An 18153-nucleotide genomic window follows, 5' to 3' on the forward strand; every position below is an offset into this window, starting at 1 on the left:
GACTTTACACTGCTGTTTAAATAGTCATGCTAATACATTTAAACCAGTCAATGAGATTACAATTACATTCTTAATTAAAAGCCGTGGGAACCTAAAAGTGAAAATAAAACGTCACATCCTGAAATAAAAGTGATGTTTCTACATGTTACTAGCCGTTAAAGAACTAAGCACTCTATATGAAATACACATAATGTAAGATTTCATTTTGAAACTCGTTAAAAAATGTGTATATAATGTAAGCTTACAGGTTATCTAACAAATGAAAATGAACAAGTATGTTATAAACAAGGGACATCTAATTATGTTCTTACCAATGTTCCTTGTTGTTATGTTTAACAAAAAATCAAATGTTTTAAATTTGTTACTGTTGTCAAACATTTTTCATTTTTTGTTTTTTCCATGTTAGCAATCTTAAAAAATCTTGTGAAAAGTTTATACAAAGTTCTACAAAAAGTTTTATAGAAAGTCCTATAAAAAGTCCCATAAGGGGGATGCCTTCCTCACTTGCAGATGCCTAATCAAATATTATCCAAACAACCTCGCTACAAAATTTATCTAGCAGGCTGTTTGATATATATCAAGTTCTAAACAAATTTGATGAGACATTACATATGAAACGAGTCATTTGACTTGCCGAAAGCGCTAACGTACATTGGAAATAAAACCTGTGGAAATACCGGCCTCTCTCATTGTGTTCCAATCGCCTTAACTTTTTTCAGTGGTTCGTGGATTATTTGTTGGTCTAAGCGTTTTTTGTATGGCGACCGGAACCGGAGAAGCTGGTTCTCCAACGCTGTTTTCGCAGCAGGATGACAACAACAGTAGCAGTACTAATTCTCCAGGGAACCTAACAGTGCTAGTCGAAGCACTTCTTCAAAGAGTTGACGTTTTAACTCAAAAGGTAGACGCCTTCTCCAATTTAACTGTATCGAACAATACTGGCAATGTGAACCGAACGATGCCTTCTGCCAATTTGAGTGGATCAACCATTCCTAACGGACAAGGTTCACCTTCCTCTACAACTGTTAACCAAACAGCAGGCATGGACCCTCAAATGCCGGCAGGGAACACGGAACCGCGTTTTACTATTGTAGCCAATGGAAGTCAACCACAGAGGGACAATACGTATACCGGGGCATTGATAAGAGGTAATAATTATACTTCTGCTAATTCTGAAGGTATACCTACTATGAACAGTTTTTTAGACAATAACAACTTTTTTCTGGGTAGGTTTAATTCTGAAGTTGGTAACAGTATGCCGCAAGACACAATTAACGAGAATCTAGGCATCAAAATTGATTCATTTGACGCTAAATTGTTCAAGTGCAAAAAGTTGCAACTTGAAATATCATATCTAGAAGAGTGCATCAAGAATAAGATAATTCCAAAGGGCCTACGCCAATGGCGATTTCCGGCCGGACTGACTGATGACCTAGTTTTTTACCAAGAACTTTTGGATTTGTTTGACAGACAGGGGACTGATTTTTTACATGCTTTAATAGCATTTTACACGAGTGACATCACCAAGTTAAAGACAGAACTTGTAAAACTGGAAACCGAAATTAAAAACCATGTTGAGTTTCCACGATACAAGTATGAATATTGCAGGATATTCTCTAGTATCGATGCTACCATTGAAAAACTCATTAATACTAAGAAAAAGAAATTGGCTAGAGACATCAGGGATTATGCCAATAAATGTGCTTATCCAAAACTCCCACGTAATGGACAATCTAATTTAAACAACAATGGGGACAACGATCAGTACCATCCTCTTGATACAACTGTATTTCCTGTTAATAACAATAACAATCAACCTGAACAAAGACAGGCCCCTAGAAGGAGTCCTAGATTAAATAACAACAACAGTAATGGGCCAAATCAAACAAATTTGGCAGGTGAGAGGATAGTTGAAAATTTGCAACAACAAGTAATGCCAACTATATCCTCTGAATGCCATGGTGCTAATAATTTTAACAACAACCAGGATTTTCCTTTGGTGACCTATCCTTCGGGGAACAATCGTCCACGGGCTACTATAAGGAACAACACGAGGAACAAACGTCGTGGACGCAGGAGATGAATGACACATTAGATTTTGGTGTAAAACCAAAATTGTACAAAAGTACTAATGGTGATTTTACTGTTTATAATTACACAACCATAAACATCCAGCAGGACATTGTAGACTTTTTGGCAAAAGATTTTAGCTTTGTCCCTGGAAACCATATGGATATTGGTAAAACCATTATAGATCTAAAAGTGTTTACACAAAAATTAAATCTGAACCATCTGATGGGTAATGATTCATCTACAGTTAAATTACTTAGAGTTGCTAGTTCTTATAACCCACCTTTACATCCCACTCTGCACACATTTGAGAAAATTTGCGAGATGGACCTATGGGCTATTAAGAACCAGGTCATTTACAAGAATCAAAAACATCCAAGTAACATCACTTTGTTAGAACGTGATTTCATTCACCTCCTGCATGATTGTCACATTCGAGCCATGAAACCAGACAAAGGTGGGGGCATTGTTTTCATGGATCATTGTAAGTACGTTGAATACATGCTTGAACATCTAGACTCAACTGCTTACAAATTGGTCACTAAAAATGAAATCCATGGGGCATACAAGAAAATCAGTAATACCCTAAATGATTTATTTTTAGAAGGGCTGATTGATACTGATACACATAAATATCTCTTGATGCCTGCCCCAAAAATTCCATCATTTTTTGGAACACCTAAGTTACACAAACGGCTGAATGCACCGCCATTTAGGCCTATCATTGATGGGAGGGGATCAGTGACCCAAGCGTGTGCTAAACTCGTTGATAGCATTTTAAAACCTTTGCTTCAAAGCGAGAAGCACATCTGTAAGGACTCATGGTCCTTCTTGGAGAACATTAACAAACTCACTTACAATGAGCATGTTCTGTTTTTGACAATAGATGTCAAAGACCTGTACACCGTCATACCACAGTCGGTTGGCATCGCTTGGGTTAGAGATTACATGAAGGCCAAAAATATAGGAGATGATTCTATATATTTAACTGAAACCCTCCTAGAATTAATTTTGGCTAACAACTTTTTCATTTTTGAAAACCAATTCTATATTCAAACATCAGGTGTAGCCATGGGCTCACCTTGTGGCGGTTCATTCGCTAATGCAGTCATGGCACATGGGGAGTCCACGATACTGTTTAAGGATGAACTATTTCTCAAACACGTCACCTGGTACACTCGATACCAGGACGACATCTTTTGCATTTGGGATGGTAAGATGGATGTGATTTCCTCATTCATGGACAGAATTAACATTACAACTGACTTCTTAGAGTTTACACATAGCATAAGTGATACTGAGATCAACTATTTGGACATCTTGCTCATAAAAGATAGAACTAACAAGAGATTCAAAAATTGTATATACAGAAAACCAACCTACTCTAATTCACTTTTACATTTCACAAGTAACCACCCATACCACCAAAAGAAGGCAGTCATAAAAGGACAAATAGTAAGAGCTGCACGTATGATCACAGACACACAAGATTTTGGTAATGAGTGCATTAAACTTACTAATATGTTTGAGTCAAGAGGATATCCGTCTTCCTTGATAACAAACATAGTTACAGAAGTGACCCAAAAAAGAGAAACAGGCCATTTCCTCCCTTTACTTTCAGGACTAGGGACAGTCTCCATTGGTATTAATGATGACCATGGGACTATTGATTTAAATTTGTCTGCTACAATAGAAACAGCAAAGGGCAAGTTTATCACTAGTTTTTTGCACACTTACTCCTTGGATTCTATACAGATAAGAGAAATAGTTCACAAAAACTGGGACATCATTAAAAATGACAGAAGCCTATGTTTCCTTCTAGGGGAACGTCCAAAAATTACATATAGACGAGGTCAAAATATGAAGTCTATTCTAGAAAAAGTAAAACCTCGTGTCATTTGCACCAAACCACAAGGAATGTTCAAATGTGGCTTTTGTACCCAGTGTAAACATATCAAGGTCACCAGTAGTTGTAACATCAATGACAAACATTACAAAATCACAGGGCGTTTCAATTGTGAAACAAAATCTGTGGTGTATGTTGCCCTATGTAACCATTGCAAGGCATTCTACATCGGTAAAACCGAGAGGATGCTCAAGCATAGGATATATGAACACCAATATGCCATAAAAAAGAATGATGCTAACAACGCATTAGCTAGGCATAGTATGGAATTTAGTGGTCACACTTTCAATTATTTAATCTTGCAACACAGGGAAGTGGACATTAGGGGGGGCCCATGGCAAACACGCCTCGAAATAGATGAGCTTTTGTGGCAGATCCGCACGAGAGCTCATCTGTTCCCAGGTATAAATGAAGTACAGTCAATAAAATGTGTTCTCAAATGGCTCTCTTACAATAGATAAAGTTCTTCTCTGGTTCTTGTGATAAAAGTTTTTTAAGTGAATATAATTGCATTCTACATTGTCATCAGGTTTTGAATAACATCAAGTTGACCCTTCTGGTTATTTACATTACAGTTTCATATGTAATGTCTCATCAAATTTGTTTAGAACTTGATATATATCAAACAGCCTGCTAGATAAATTTTGTAGCGAGGTTGTTTGGATAATATTTGATTAGGCATCTGCAAGTGAGGAAGGCATCCCCCTTATGGGACTTTTTATAGGACTTTCTATAAAACTTTTTGTAGAACTTTGTATAAACTTTTCACAAGATTTTTTAAGATTGCTAACATGGAAAAAACAAAAAATGAAAAATGTTTGACAACGGTAACAAATTTAAAACATTTGATTTTTTGTTAAACATAACAACAAGGAACATTGGTAAGAACATAATTAGATGTCCCTTGTTTATAACATACTTGTTCATTTTCATTTGTTAGATAACCTGTAAGCTTACATTATATATACATTTTTTAACGAGTTTCAAAATGAAATCTTACATTGTGTGTATTTCATATAGAGTGCTTAGTTCTTTAACGGCTAGTAACATGTAGAAACATCACTTTTATTTCAGGATGTGACGTTTTATTTTCACTTTTAGGTTCCCACGGCTTTTAATTAAGAATGTAATTGTAATCTCATTGATTGGTTTAAATGTATTAGCATGACTATTTAAACAGCAGTGTAAAGTCATCCCACTGTTTGTTTGTCTGAAGAAGGCGAGTCATTTGACTTGCCGAAAGCGCTAACGTACATTGGAAATAAAACCTGTGGAAATACCGGCCTCTCTCATTGTGTTCCAATCGCCTTAACTTTTTTCAGCAACTCCTTTATTGTTGTAACATTAAACGGTTTTGTCCATTCAGTACTTGCAGTTCGTTAGAACAAAAATCAAGAATGTTAGACAAAGAACATTAATAAATCGCATGACAAGTCAATAAAGTCAGTTAACATTAAAAAAAAAAAAGAATTGTAAGAAAAATATTTACATATGGATAAAAAGAAGTTGGCTGTACTAAAGTGAAAAATACAGTGAAAAATTAAAAATGCTTTAAATATTTCTAATGTTGCTGTCCTCAACTTTAAAATCCTATTTAAAGTATTATTTTTCTTGAAACCTGGTGTTCCACTAGCACCCAGTTTCAGCTGCCAGTTCATTTCTTTATATTATAAAAGTCTAGTACTTAGATATTATCCCAACCACATTCACTAAAAAAAAAAAAAAAAAAAAACTTTGCTAGAATCTCCTTGTGTTCTGACTGAGTGTGCTTTTCAGCTGATAAGTATATTTTTGGCACTTTTTAACTGTTCAGAGTTGAATAAAACAAACAATTGAATTCGGTTCAGAATACATTTTGAATAAATTGCATTTATTTAAATTGTATTTGTTTTAGTACTGCTACACACTCAAGTATGCTAGCTTGCACTGTACTCAAATTGTTTTTGATCTGTTTTCTAAGCTTGTTTCCTGCCTTTCCTGTAACTAGTCTATTCCTGATACAGATTTGCTGTATCCAGGACTGTAAGCGTCTGAGCCTCCCAAGCCTTTGTGTTGGAGGAAAGACTCCTAGCTTATCAGTGGGAGTGGTAAGCACTAGGTAGACTATCTACCATAAGAGGATTGGTTTCTGGCCCAGAAATTGTAGTTTATTGGCCATTTGGGCTGTTTTTCCATGTCTTTCAACTTTCTGGTTTAAAAACCTGCTTTTGCGCTTGTTTCCCAACTTTTCTGTAACTAGTCTAGTCCAGATACATATTTGCTGTATCCAGGACTGTTTGTAAGCTTCTGAGCGATGCCGAAATCTGCTTTTCAATTTTTCCCTTAGATCTGCTAGTTTTCTTCTGTCCTGCACTTTTACTAGCTTATTAATCTAGCATTTTATCAGACTTCTTGTAGCAATTATTGTAACACACAAAAGTGCTACCAGCACTAAATGTTCTACAAGGAAACAGCTCCAGTACTTATTATTAATGTCCACCCCTCCAGGCATGACCTAAAGGTGAGTTCCCTGTGCTTTCTCCTATTAACCTGGTGAACTTGGGCATCCTGAGACAATGCAACAACTGCTTCATCTACACTAACAACCCTCTCCTCTTACCTCCCAACACTCAGACTTGCAAGAAATGCGCTTATTTATCCAAATTGGAAGCCACGCACTCTCTAGCCAAGACCGGAATAGCTGGTCAAGAGAAGAATCTCAATACTTGCACCACACCACATGGAACACATAGCCCTCCAGAACACACACCAGCACTGCCTTCACATAAAAATACAAACCACACACCAGTCTTCATGGAGGCTCAATAAAATCTACCCAAACATTAAAGACCTCCAAGGCAGAAACACATTCGACCACCACAACACAACACTAATCACAAGACACATAACTCTCCTCAACAGTGTGCCACTCAACCAAACCCTAAGGCAAAACAGCATGCCCTAGTCATATGTGACTTGATAGTAAGGCACACTGGTGTCCCACTCACTAGGTTGAATAAGGAGACGGTAACAGTCAGCTGCCTGTCAGGCGTCAGGATTTACCACATAATGCACAAACTCGGGTCCCTCAACAATAGGTACAAATATGACTTTGTCATTGTACATGTGGGTGTGAATCACCTGAGACATACCTCCCTGGCTGGACTACATGAAAAGAGACATGGAGGAGCTCTTGGATTATGTAGCCCAGGCGGGTATGACCCTAGCCCTGGGCAGCATCCTACCATCACCCAGAATGATACCACAGTACAAGCAGAAAATGGTTGATTTCAACAACTGGCTAAGTTTCTGGTGTCATTCTAAGGGGATCCAGTATCTGTCTGCCTGGGATGGCATGATTGACAGACCTCGATGCTTTGTCAGAGATGGCCTGCATCCGTCACCCCTGGGCTTCTGGATACTGGCCAAGGCTGTTGCCACCCCTATAGTGCCTGTTTTAGGTGGTGCGCCAAGACCAAATTACCATCATAACAGCTACAAACAAATGTAATCTGAGGGACATGCTGCTCAGTGCTAGAAGTCTAAATCTCAAAATGCACTCGCTCGAAGCACTGCTTATTTGTGCTGTAACAGAGACCTGGTTCAAGGCAGCAGAAAGCACCCCTGCACTACCAGGCTATAACTCATTCCACACTTTTCAGCCCCAGAACTTGGACCAAAGCTCCAAAGGCGGTGGTGTTTCCATATTCATAAAGGATCCTCACACCTCCAGACTGGTAGCCCAACATAACGCATCTGAGATACTTCAGGTGCACTCGACCACCACAACACAACCCTAATCACGAGATACATAACTCTCCTAAACAGTGTGCAACTCAACCAAAGCCCGTAAGGCAAAACAGCATGCCCGACACACTAGTCATAGGTGACTCGATAGTGTGGCACACTAATTTCCCACTCACTAGGTTAAATAAGTCAGCTGCCTGTCAGGCGCCAGGATCAACCACATAATGATACACTCAGGTCCCTCAACAACAGGTACAAATATGACTTTGGCATTTTACTTGTGGGTGTGAATGACCTGAGATGTACCTCCCTGGACTACATGAAAATAGACATGGAGGAGCTCTCGGATTATGTATCCCAGGCTGGTATGACCCTAGCCCTGAGCAGCATCCTACCAACACCCAGAATGATACCACAGTACAAGCAGAAAATGATTTATTTCAGCAACTGGCTAAATTTCTGGTGTCATTTTAAGGGGATCCAGTATCTATATGCCTGGGATGACATGATTGACAGACCTCGATGGTTTGTCAGAGATGGCCTGCATCTGTCACCCCTGGGCTTCCGGATACTGGCCAAGGCTCTTGCCATAGTGCCTTTTTTAGGCGGTGTTCCAAAGACCAAATTACCACCATAACAGCTACAAACAAATGCAATCTGAGGGTCATGTTGCTCAGTGCTAGAAGTCTAAATCTCAAAATGCACTTGCTCGAAGTACTCTCTAAAATGGAGAACATCGACATTTGTGCTGTAACAGAGACCTGGTTCAAAGCAGCAGGAAGCACGTTTGCACTACCAAGGCTATAACTCATTCCAAACCTCTCAGCCCCAGAACTTATACCGAAGCTCCAAAGCCGGTGATGTTTCCATATTCATAAAGGATGCACACACCTCCAGACTGGTAGCCCAACATAACACATCTGACATACTTCAGGTGCAGTTGACATTGGGTAAGACAGCAATTCAGGTCATAGCCTGCAATAGGTCCCCAACCATGTTCCAAGACTCGCACTCCACATTCCTAAGCACCCTGGAGGATATTAGGATCCAACCTAACACCGTCATACTGGGCGACTTCAACTACCCCTCCATTAACTGGGCATACTACTCATGTACCAATGCACTTGCCTAGCATTTTCTGGAGTTCATTAATTCCAATGCCCTGGACCAGCTCGTTCTTACCCCAACTAGAGGTAGCAACATCCTTGACCTGGTCATTACTAACATGGGCGACCGTTGCTCTACAACAATAGTCAACTCCACCCTGGTTAGATCGACCACAAACTAATCACTTTGGAAATCCACATCCCTCCCACCCCCAGAATTGCAGCAGTTAGTAAAGACATCCACAAGGCCTTCTGTAGTTATGTAAAGAATCTCCACGGCAATACCCATATTTGCTGTGAGCTACTGCACAATGATACCTCCTATACCAAGCCAACAAATTCACTGCCAACTCCCCCCCCCCCCCCCCCCAGGACCAATCACAATACCAGTAGATTGCCAGGCACCCAGTATTACTGCTGCACAGGTTAAAACAGCACTATCCAAGGCCAAGAATACAGCTTCTATGGGACCTGACAATATCCCTGGCTGTGTTCTACATGAACTGCAAAGTGAACTGGCACCTCACCTGTGTGCCCTGTTCAATCACAGCCTTACCTCAGACTTTGTCCCTACCAAATGGTGCACTGCTACAGTCATCCCTCTCCACAAAGGAAGAGCGACTACAGACCCTGGGAACTATCGCCTCATTAGCCTGACGAGTCTGATATGCAAATCTATGGAATGCATCACCATGGACCTAATAAACAAGGATATAGGGAATCTCCAAACTCTGGACCCCACACAGTTTGGTTTTGTGAAGGATAGATCATGCCTGCTCAACTTGGTCGACTTCTTTGAGTCAGTCACCAGAGCTGTGAATGAAGGCAAGGTGGTTCATACAGCCTACCTTGATCTGGCCAAGGCCTTTGATACCATTCCCCACTAAGGAATCATAGAAAAACTCACTAAGCTAGGCATCAACCCCTATATCAGTAGGTGGGTTGCAAACTGGTTCACAGATAGACCCCACAGTGTGAAAGTAGCTGACTCCAAGTCAGACTGCCGACCAGTCATGAGTGGAGTCCCACAAGGTTCAGTCCTGGGTTCTCTCCTGTTTGGTATCTACTTCTCTGAAGTCCAGGCCAACATGAAGGCACTCTGGCTGACAAAGTTTGCAGACGATTGCAGGTTGAGAGCTATTATTAACCCCCCAAGTGATATTGACATCCTACAGAATGGCCTCACTGAGACCAATGACTGGTGTCAGAACCAGGGCCTTAAGCTCAATGCCAAAAAATATGTAGTCATCCCCTTTTGGGAAAAACCTGACTCCCATGAATTACCACATAGATGGTAGTCCACTGAACACAGAAGGCGTTATAAGAGATCTGGGAACACAGGTTGACAGCAGCCTCTCTTTTGACCACGACATTGCCACTGTGGTCAGAAAGTCCTTCTATGTGGCACATCTCATTACTAAGGGTATTGCACCCAGGAAGAAAGAGGTGATTGTCTCCCTCTACTCTTCCTTCATTAGGCCATTATGGAGTACAATGCCCCATTTGGCATGTACCTCATTAGACACCTGCAACAACTGGAGAGGCCTCAAACATACCTCACAAAGAGGATCCTAGGCCTTAACCACTTGTCCTGTATGGACAGACTCAAAAAACTCTGTCTCATAGAGCCTACTTAGAGGCGATCTCTGCTTGACTTGCAAAGCCATGTCTGGCCAAGCTCTGTTAGAAATGCTACATCTGAAGAAATCCCAATCCCCTCCACACCACACGATCCAGAGACCACAGCCTCATTACCACAATCAGCAGAACATGCTGGAGGGACAGGTCCATAACCCAGAGACTACCCATGCTATGGAATAGACATCCCATATATGTCAAGCAGAGCACCTCATTGGCCCTCTTCAAGAGAAATTTTGATGAGTGCGTGGGAAATCGAAAATTCTCCCCGGGGATCACTCCAGTGGCTCTGCTTGACAGAGGCACTGGGAACTAAGGTCGGGTGGGACAATGCCAGGGTAATCCTATGGGCTAGGCTTGTAAAGGCTCCAGGGCCATACCCTAGTACACACTTTGAACACACTATACACACCTATTACTACATTTGAACAGTTCTAAAACCATAAACTTAAAGAAGTGATGATTGCTAATAGTTAAAATATGTTTAGACAGAGCATTCTTAGTCTCTTGCCTCTTAATATCATATACATGCTCACGTATACAGTCCTTCAGTGCACAATTAGTTTTCCCAATATAGTAATCGCACACTGTAAAGTGGCTGTAATCATTGGATGGAATTTTGTGGGAGTAAGAGTATAAGTATACCAAATTATAACTTCTACAGTCAGCATAAAAGTCAAGCTTATATATATGTTCGGCAACTGAGTGTGTATAACTAGTTCTGGTATTAATAAATAAACACATATTACATGTTCTGCATGGATGTGTATCTAACCTATCAGAACTATTCATGCTGTTGCAAGAAGTCTTATAACAAAGCATTTTCTTCAAGGAATGATATGGGGACTGCTGCAGATGCTACAGCTAATGGAGTTGTTGCTGATCCACAAAACTAAGCAGCTTTTCAGGCAAAACAATAAAGCCCTGAGCAGGGCAAGCTTAGAAAATTGTGAAAAAAACCCATGGATGGCTCGGCACACTTCAGTTCACTTTATTCCACAGAAACACAGCACATTAATGCTCCACCATTCGTTTTCGCTGAGGAAGTGATTTTTAAAACAAAAACATATGGTGGAGCATTAATGTGCTGTGTTTCTGTGGAATAAAGTGAACTGAAGTGTGCTGAGCCATCTGTGCGTTTTTTTTTCACAATTTTCTAAGCTTGCCCTGCTCAGGGCTTTATTGTTTTGCCTGAAAAGCTGCTTCGTTTTGTGGATTACAAGTTTTATTTTGAAGCTGCTGTGAATTTTGCTTTTTCTTAATTGTTGCTGATGATTATCCTTCTTTTTCCTCTGCAACTATGCCGAGCAATGAGCATAGAGCTAATGCACTCAGCACTTTGTTCTTTGCCTTTTTTTACATCTATGGTTATCAGAACCGGTGAAAGAGAACAAATAGGAACAAAGGAGATGTTCATCCAGCAGGAATCGGCAGGGTCGGAAGAGACCACATATAATGGGGCAGTTTGAGCTGGCACCATCGGTACAGAACAAGATCAGTCAAGTCTAGTGGTGAACATTTCGTCTTTAGTTTTGACCAGTGATCAGTTTCATGTTCTTAATAACGGCCTCTTTTTGCATTTTGCCATATTCAACTCTTATTTATTTGGGACATTTTTTCCAATAAAAAAACCTTTAAAACATCTTATTGAAACCATAGCCTACATAAATTTAGTGTTTTTCCCGGATGATGTCCTATTAGGCAGTGGTCCAAAGACTTTAATGTACATGTCTTTAAACATGCGCAGCACGAGTCCATTAAAGACAATGGGCAAGTCCCATGTTTTCCCTAAGCTGATGTCACTGAGGTTAAAGATTGCAGTTACTCTTCAGTGGCATCAGTGTGGGTAAAATGATTTTTGTAAATTTTCCGTCTAGTTTGAAAGCAAAAAAAATGTTCGCCAGAAGATCCTAATCGGCATTTTAAGTACTACATATGGTGATGCAAAAGGTTAGTCGTGCAGTGTGACAAATCACTTAAAAAAGTTATCGTTTCTGCTTCAACATGTTTTTTCTGAGCAATAACAGGTATGAAACTGTAATGGTTGGGTTTATTGACTAACTGTAAACATCATCTAGGAACAGAGGAAAAATGAGGCAAAATCAGGGAAGTTCTACAAAATCAGATATTTGAGTGGTATGGAGGGAAGAGATATGTTGCTTTGCACTACCATGTATTTTTCATTTATTTGATTACAGTTAAATATTTGAGGTATAGATAGTGAAAGTGGCTGTAATCATTGGGTGGAATTTTGTGGGAGTAAGAGTGTTTCTGAGTCTCTGCATATGTGTAAAATAGTATCTCTGTCCTCTACATCTGCTGGTGTATGTACATATATGAAACTCACTGTATGGGGGATGGGTGTTCGCAAAATATAGATTTTTAAATAATTATATGTTTGTGTTTGTGTATATGTATGTGTATATATATATATATATATACATATATATATATATATATATGTGTGTATATATATATATATATATATATATATATATATGTATGTATGTGTATATATGATGTAAAATATATTCTCCGACAGCAACTATGAAACATTAGGCAGACTAACTGTTTTACATTGAAAATATTTTTAAAAAAATGCTAATAATAAAACAAATACAAAACAGTTTAAAAGATGGCCCATTTTCCAAGTGCAATAATGCCCTCCAAGGAGGGTATTACACAGAAAGTGATGGATATTCCATGGGTAAACGGGATCTCCACCTACAGTGGCATGTTGCACAACACCCCTGGATGGTCAACTGTTTCCGCAGTAATGCCCACTCTGTCAGGCATTATTGCTTGCTTAGTGCTTACTACTGCAAAACAATATATTTTCTCATACTTATGTAGGCAACACTTCTGCAGTTAGACACGGTCATAAGAAATAGGGTCATAGGTTCATAGGTTGGTACTAGGCTATCGGCCCTAGGGGCCTATACAAGCCTAGCCATAACAATTCCCTGGCTATTTCTACCCACAATATTTACTTCCATGGACCCCTGTCTAGCATCTGTCTAAATCTAGGCATATTGTCTAGAATTCCTTTTCTTTTGACAGTCATGTCTCCACACTAGTTCAGAAAGCCTTCTGTATGGTTCGAGTAATTTCCAAAGGCATCTCCTCTAGTTTAAAAGAACTCTTAATTGTCTTTTACTCGTATCTCATTAGACCCATTCCTGATTATACTGATTGAAAATAATGCCCCTTTGGTACATATTAGTCTAAACATATCGCTTGAGAGACCTCATATATTCCCAAGTAAAAAGATCAGTGGCCTCAAAAATCTTGTTTATCAGGGAATATTGGCAGCTTTCCCTCTGTACCTGGTCTGTTATAGACTTTTTTGCAGAGATCTGTGTCTAGCCTTTTTAGCCACCTGACTCTTTGATCTCCTGTTTCTTTACAGAACAAATAGTTCCTCAAATACCTGGTTAAATTAACTAAGCCTTTGCTACCAGATAAATAAGACATGTTGGTATGATAGATTCGTAAGGGAGTTCATATCCCAGTGCACCCCCCCCCCGTGAAACAAACTTCTGATGCATGTCGATCAGAGTAGTGCCCTTGTCCCCTTCAAGGTGAAGTTTGGTGAGCAGCCTCAGATTCTCCCTGATCTATTATGTGTTGTCATCCTTGAAGTTGGGGGGCACTTCTAAATATGATTTATTGGCTAAACTTGTAATGGTCTTCTAGCTGTTTTGGATCATCAGCAGGTCACCAACAACGTGTGGTGGCATGGCAGACATCTGTCCCCATGCATAATCAGAACTGCCATTTATCATATATCTGGTATAGCTTCTGTCACTAAAATCAGAGGTACACCTCTCCAAGTAGCCATCTGACTTGGATGTTGGGGAAGAAGGTAACCTCACATGTCATACAGCTTTATTCCTCATTAAAATATGATAAAAATAAGGAAGAATCCTTGTCTTCAACTTCTGCAAACCCCCCCCCTTGTCGGGGAAGTTTCCTGTGAAGAAACTCTGAGTTTAATGTGAGTGCATTTTAAGTAAGGAACCAAAGAGCATTCAGACTCCCATTGATGGTATTGCGAGTTGCTGGGTACTGAAGAACCAAGTCAACAGATGTTAGTACAGTTTTCACTGATTTGAGGATAGCTTTGAGAGCTTTTCATGAGTATGAGTCATAAACTAGAAAGGTTCAACAGAGCAGAGAATGAATTTTAGTACCTATACAAAACCCCAGTAACCAGTCCAGCAGTTATATCGCTGGGCACAGCTTTGGGATCTAAATTGACAACACCAGTAATTTGCTTTCTAGTGAAAAAGAGAACTACATCCTTTATAGACTTAGAAAGTTTGTATAGCCTATGCACTGTGCATTAGAACAATCAGCTGTCAAACACAAATTTCAGTAGTAGGGAAACATCATAAAGAATATAGAAAGTAAGATGGAAGAGATTCCTTATGTAGCTTTAAAGCAGAGACTCTTAAGACTACTTTGAACCTTGTTGAAAGAGAGCGACTACACATTTCAGTGTGGCTGTAACTTCATTAGCGCTTATGATATGCCTTGGGTACAGTCATCAGAAGGTATGCATGGCTTTGACAGTACCTCTTATTAGAAGATGTTAAACAGCAATTTTTGGACAAAGACTTTATCTGGTCCTCATTGACGGGAAGTATTCATAAAACTGGAGGAGAATGGTAAAGCAATGCATACTGTTAAGCAATCCTCAATTTCCCTGTAACCAAGTACAGTTGAAACAGTCTGACCAAGCAGAGGCCATTTTATTAGAAACAGTCCTACACTAATTATTTCTAACAGAAAAGGTCCTTTGAAAAAGGCCAGTGGAGAATAAATAGGGGTCAAGGATGAGGCATTCAGTCATGCAGGAGGTGTGGGGAGAATGTTCCCTCCCAGCCAAAAGGATGGCTGTCAGTTATAACTGCCCAATTCCCCCTCACCTGTATGACGTTTACTGTTGTAAAAAATATATCAAGATATTACTACTTTCTCTCCTCCCCTTGTTACTAATGCCTTTGTAGTCTGCCTGGGTACAAGAGAGGCTTATCTGTTTATCCCCATCTGCAAGAACCATGGGCAGTTCTAATGATTTATCATGGAGAGGCAGCATTTCCAGTCATATTTATGACCTTTGGCTGTCCCCTGCCCTCAAGATGTTGACAAAATGCTTGGCTCCATTGTTTGCCAACTGCAAGTTAAAAGGGTGAAAGAGCTTTCACATTTGCCTATATTTGGCTGTTATATCCTTATCAGCTCCTAGAGGAGATGTCAAAAGTCCGGGACAACATCATGTGCTGTCTTAGTAGCCTAGGGAATGCCAGAATGTGTGTGTTTGTGTTTTGTCATCTTTTTCTATTGCTCAGTAAAATAACTTCTCAGATGACACTTAAAAAATACATGCTTATTTGGGGCATATGTTGTGGTATTAAAACTTATGTTGAAACTTACTATAAGATGTCAGAAAACAGTTTTGATGCCCTTTTCATTTATTTTTTGTTGTTTTGCACAGTATTTCTTGATCGTAGCTTTAGTTAGTGCATTATATAACTGTTAGTACAAGTGTATTAGAGAGACTGAAAGTTTACAGAACTTATTTCATGTATAAAATCTCTTTTAGATGGGTTTTAGAACAGTTCATTTGTCCTAATAAGAATGAGGAACTACAGAGACTATGACAGTTTAAGGTCAGGACATCATAAGCAAAGGTAAGAAGTAACAGCTGGCGTAAAATAAAGAAGTGCCTTATTTACAGTTTTACAGATATGTATTCCTTAGTGTATTAATGTCCAGTATCTCTAATTCACTAACTGATGCAAGTAGAAAAGCACTACTTTTGCAGCGTCTGTATGCAGCTGATATGGCTATAGTGTATAGTAACAACATGTAGGCAAACTTGTTAGCTGTCAACACATGATCCACAGTGGAAGGGGTCTCAAAAGCCAGATAGTTTCATAACATTACGTTTTCCACGAAGTCTTCCTTATCTCGAGGGGTCAACCCTGTTGAGCATAGAATGTCATACTGCTTTATCTTTAAAATATATACTATCCCTGTTTTTTTCTCTGTTCTTTACCTGCCACAGGAAACAGAAGACCCTATAGTTGACTGTCAGGAAATTGAAAATGAAGTTTCACCTTCCCGGACAGCAGGATCAGTAACCTCAGGTGATCTTGGTGACATTAGTTCCTTCTCTTCAAAAGCTTCAAGCCTGCAGCGGACATCAAGTGGAGCAAGTAGTGTCATGTCAGCCATGCATAGTGGTAGTGGGAGCAGCACAGACAGAGGTAAAATTCCAGTACTCAAAGGCAAAGCTGGAGTAACGGACTCCCGGGAGTTTGCGATTCCTAGCAGTCGTGTAGCTCAAGGAAAGCTGAGGTATGTCATAAAAACAACATAATGAAGGTTTACATACAAGTATGCTTATTTACATACTTATGTGCGATGATACACATTTTTACAGATCTACTTAGAGTGTGTATATATTTGTGTGTGTATGTGTGTGTGTGTGTGTGTGTGTGTACATCTATATCTATATATATATATATATATATATATATATATATATATACATATATATACACACACACACACAGACACGCAATGTGAATGTGTATGTGTAAGTATGTGCACATACGCTTACATACCTTTGAGAATAAGGTGTGTATGTGTAACGTAAGGGGTTCACAGAAGACTTTATTTCCCTCACTGATGGTACTTCTGTATTTAAGTTGAGAGTTAGAATATTAAGCAGTGCGGTACTAGGGGCACAGCTGTTGAGTTGTACTGAACTCTGTTTAAATAAATGAGTTTTATTTAGCAGTTTCTTTGTTAGTGATACTCATAATAACCATAAATAAACCTGTCTGTTTACATTTATGGAATGTGATGCATTTTGCTGATAAACAGGTTATTAGTAGTGAAAAAGCTTTAGCTTTGCGTCATTGTGTGGGCTGTAGCCAGCAAAAAAGGGTTATCCACATTGTCTGCTGAAAGTTCAGTACCTCTTAGTTTATAATTGTTTTAACTTCTTTGTTCTACAAGGGGAACACCCACAGAATATTTGCATGTGTTGAATGTCACGGCTCCCTCCCCTTTTTGTTGTGGGAGCAGTGTGTTAACGTAAAGTCACGTATCCTTAGAGAATTCAGCTTCATAAAGTTTTCATCCGATTTTATCTTGGCTCATTATTGCATTCATTCCTTCACTAGGAGTGTGCCTCATAATGTCCTGTGTCTGAATTTTATATTCGCTTGATGTGATGTTATGATGATCACCTCTACAAACATTGAGCATATTCTGATTATATTTATGTGAAGAGATAGGATGGTCATAAATGCATTGTATGGGGGAAGACCTGACTTTTAATAAATTTACAATTGATCAGAAATTTGGTTCAGAAGTATTCTGTTGTAGGACCTGTTTTTTTTTTTTTTTTTTCTCTCTCTCTCTCTCTCTCTCTCTATCTGTTACCTCTGTTACTGACCTTCAATCGATTGCTTTTCCTAATAGAGCCTATTCATTCTTTTAGCGGTGATCCACATGATCCTGCCCTAGCTCTGGTAATTAGTTTTTCTCCCTTTGCAGGCTCTGCCAGTGTGTGGTAACCACTCCCTAGAATGGGAGAGCTGAGGAAAGTGACATCATATAATGGCCTTTTGACAGTGTTATCTCTGTCTGCATCCTTGGTTTGTATATGTATGTATAATGTCTGAATTA

At 39.4% G+C, this 18153-nt stretch overlaps 1 protein-coding gene across 4 annotated transcripts in view; it reads left to right on the top strand.

Moving 5' to 3' along the window:
* TP53BP1 (tumor protein p53 binding protein 1) overlaps window positions 1-18153 on the top strand; it is a 1265047-nt gene that overhangs the window by 872871 nt on the left and 374023 nt on the right. For all 4 annotated transcript variants that reach the window (XM_044077533.1, XM_044077532.1, XM_044077535.1 and 1 more), the window contains one exon: window positions 16520-16812. In XM_044077533.1, coding sequence (XP_043933468.1) covers window positions 16520-16812 — 293 coding nt within the window. The remainder of the gene's footprint in view (window positions 1-16519; window positions 16813-18153) is intronic.

Source organism: Protopterus annectens, chromosome 7.part0 (genome assembly GCF_019279795.1).
Source record: "Protopterus annectens isolate FY-2018-M chromosome 7.part0, PAN1.0, whole genome shotgun sequence".
In the NCBI taxonomy this organism is placed as follows: domain Eukaryota; kingdom Metazoa; phylum Chordata; order Ceratodontiformes; family Protopteridae; genus Protopterus; species Protopterus annectens.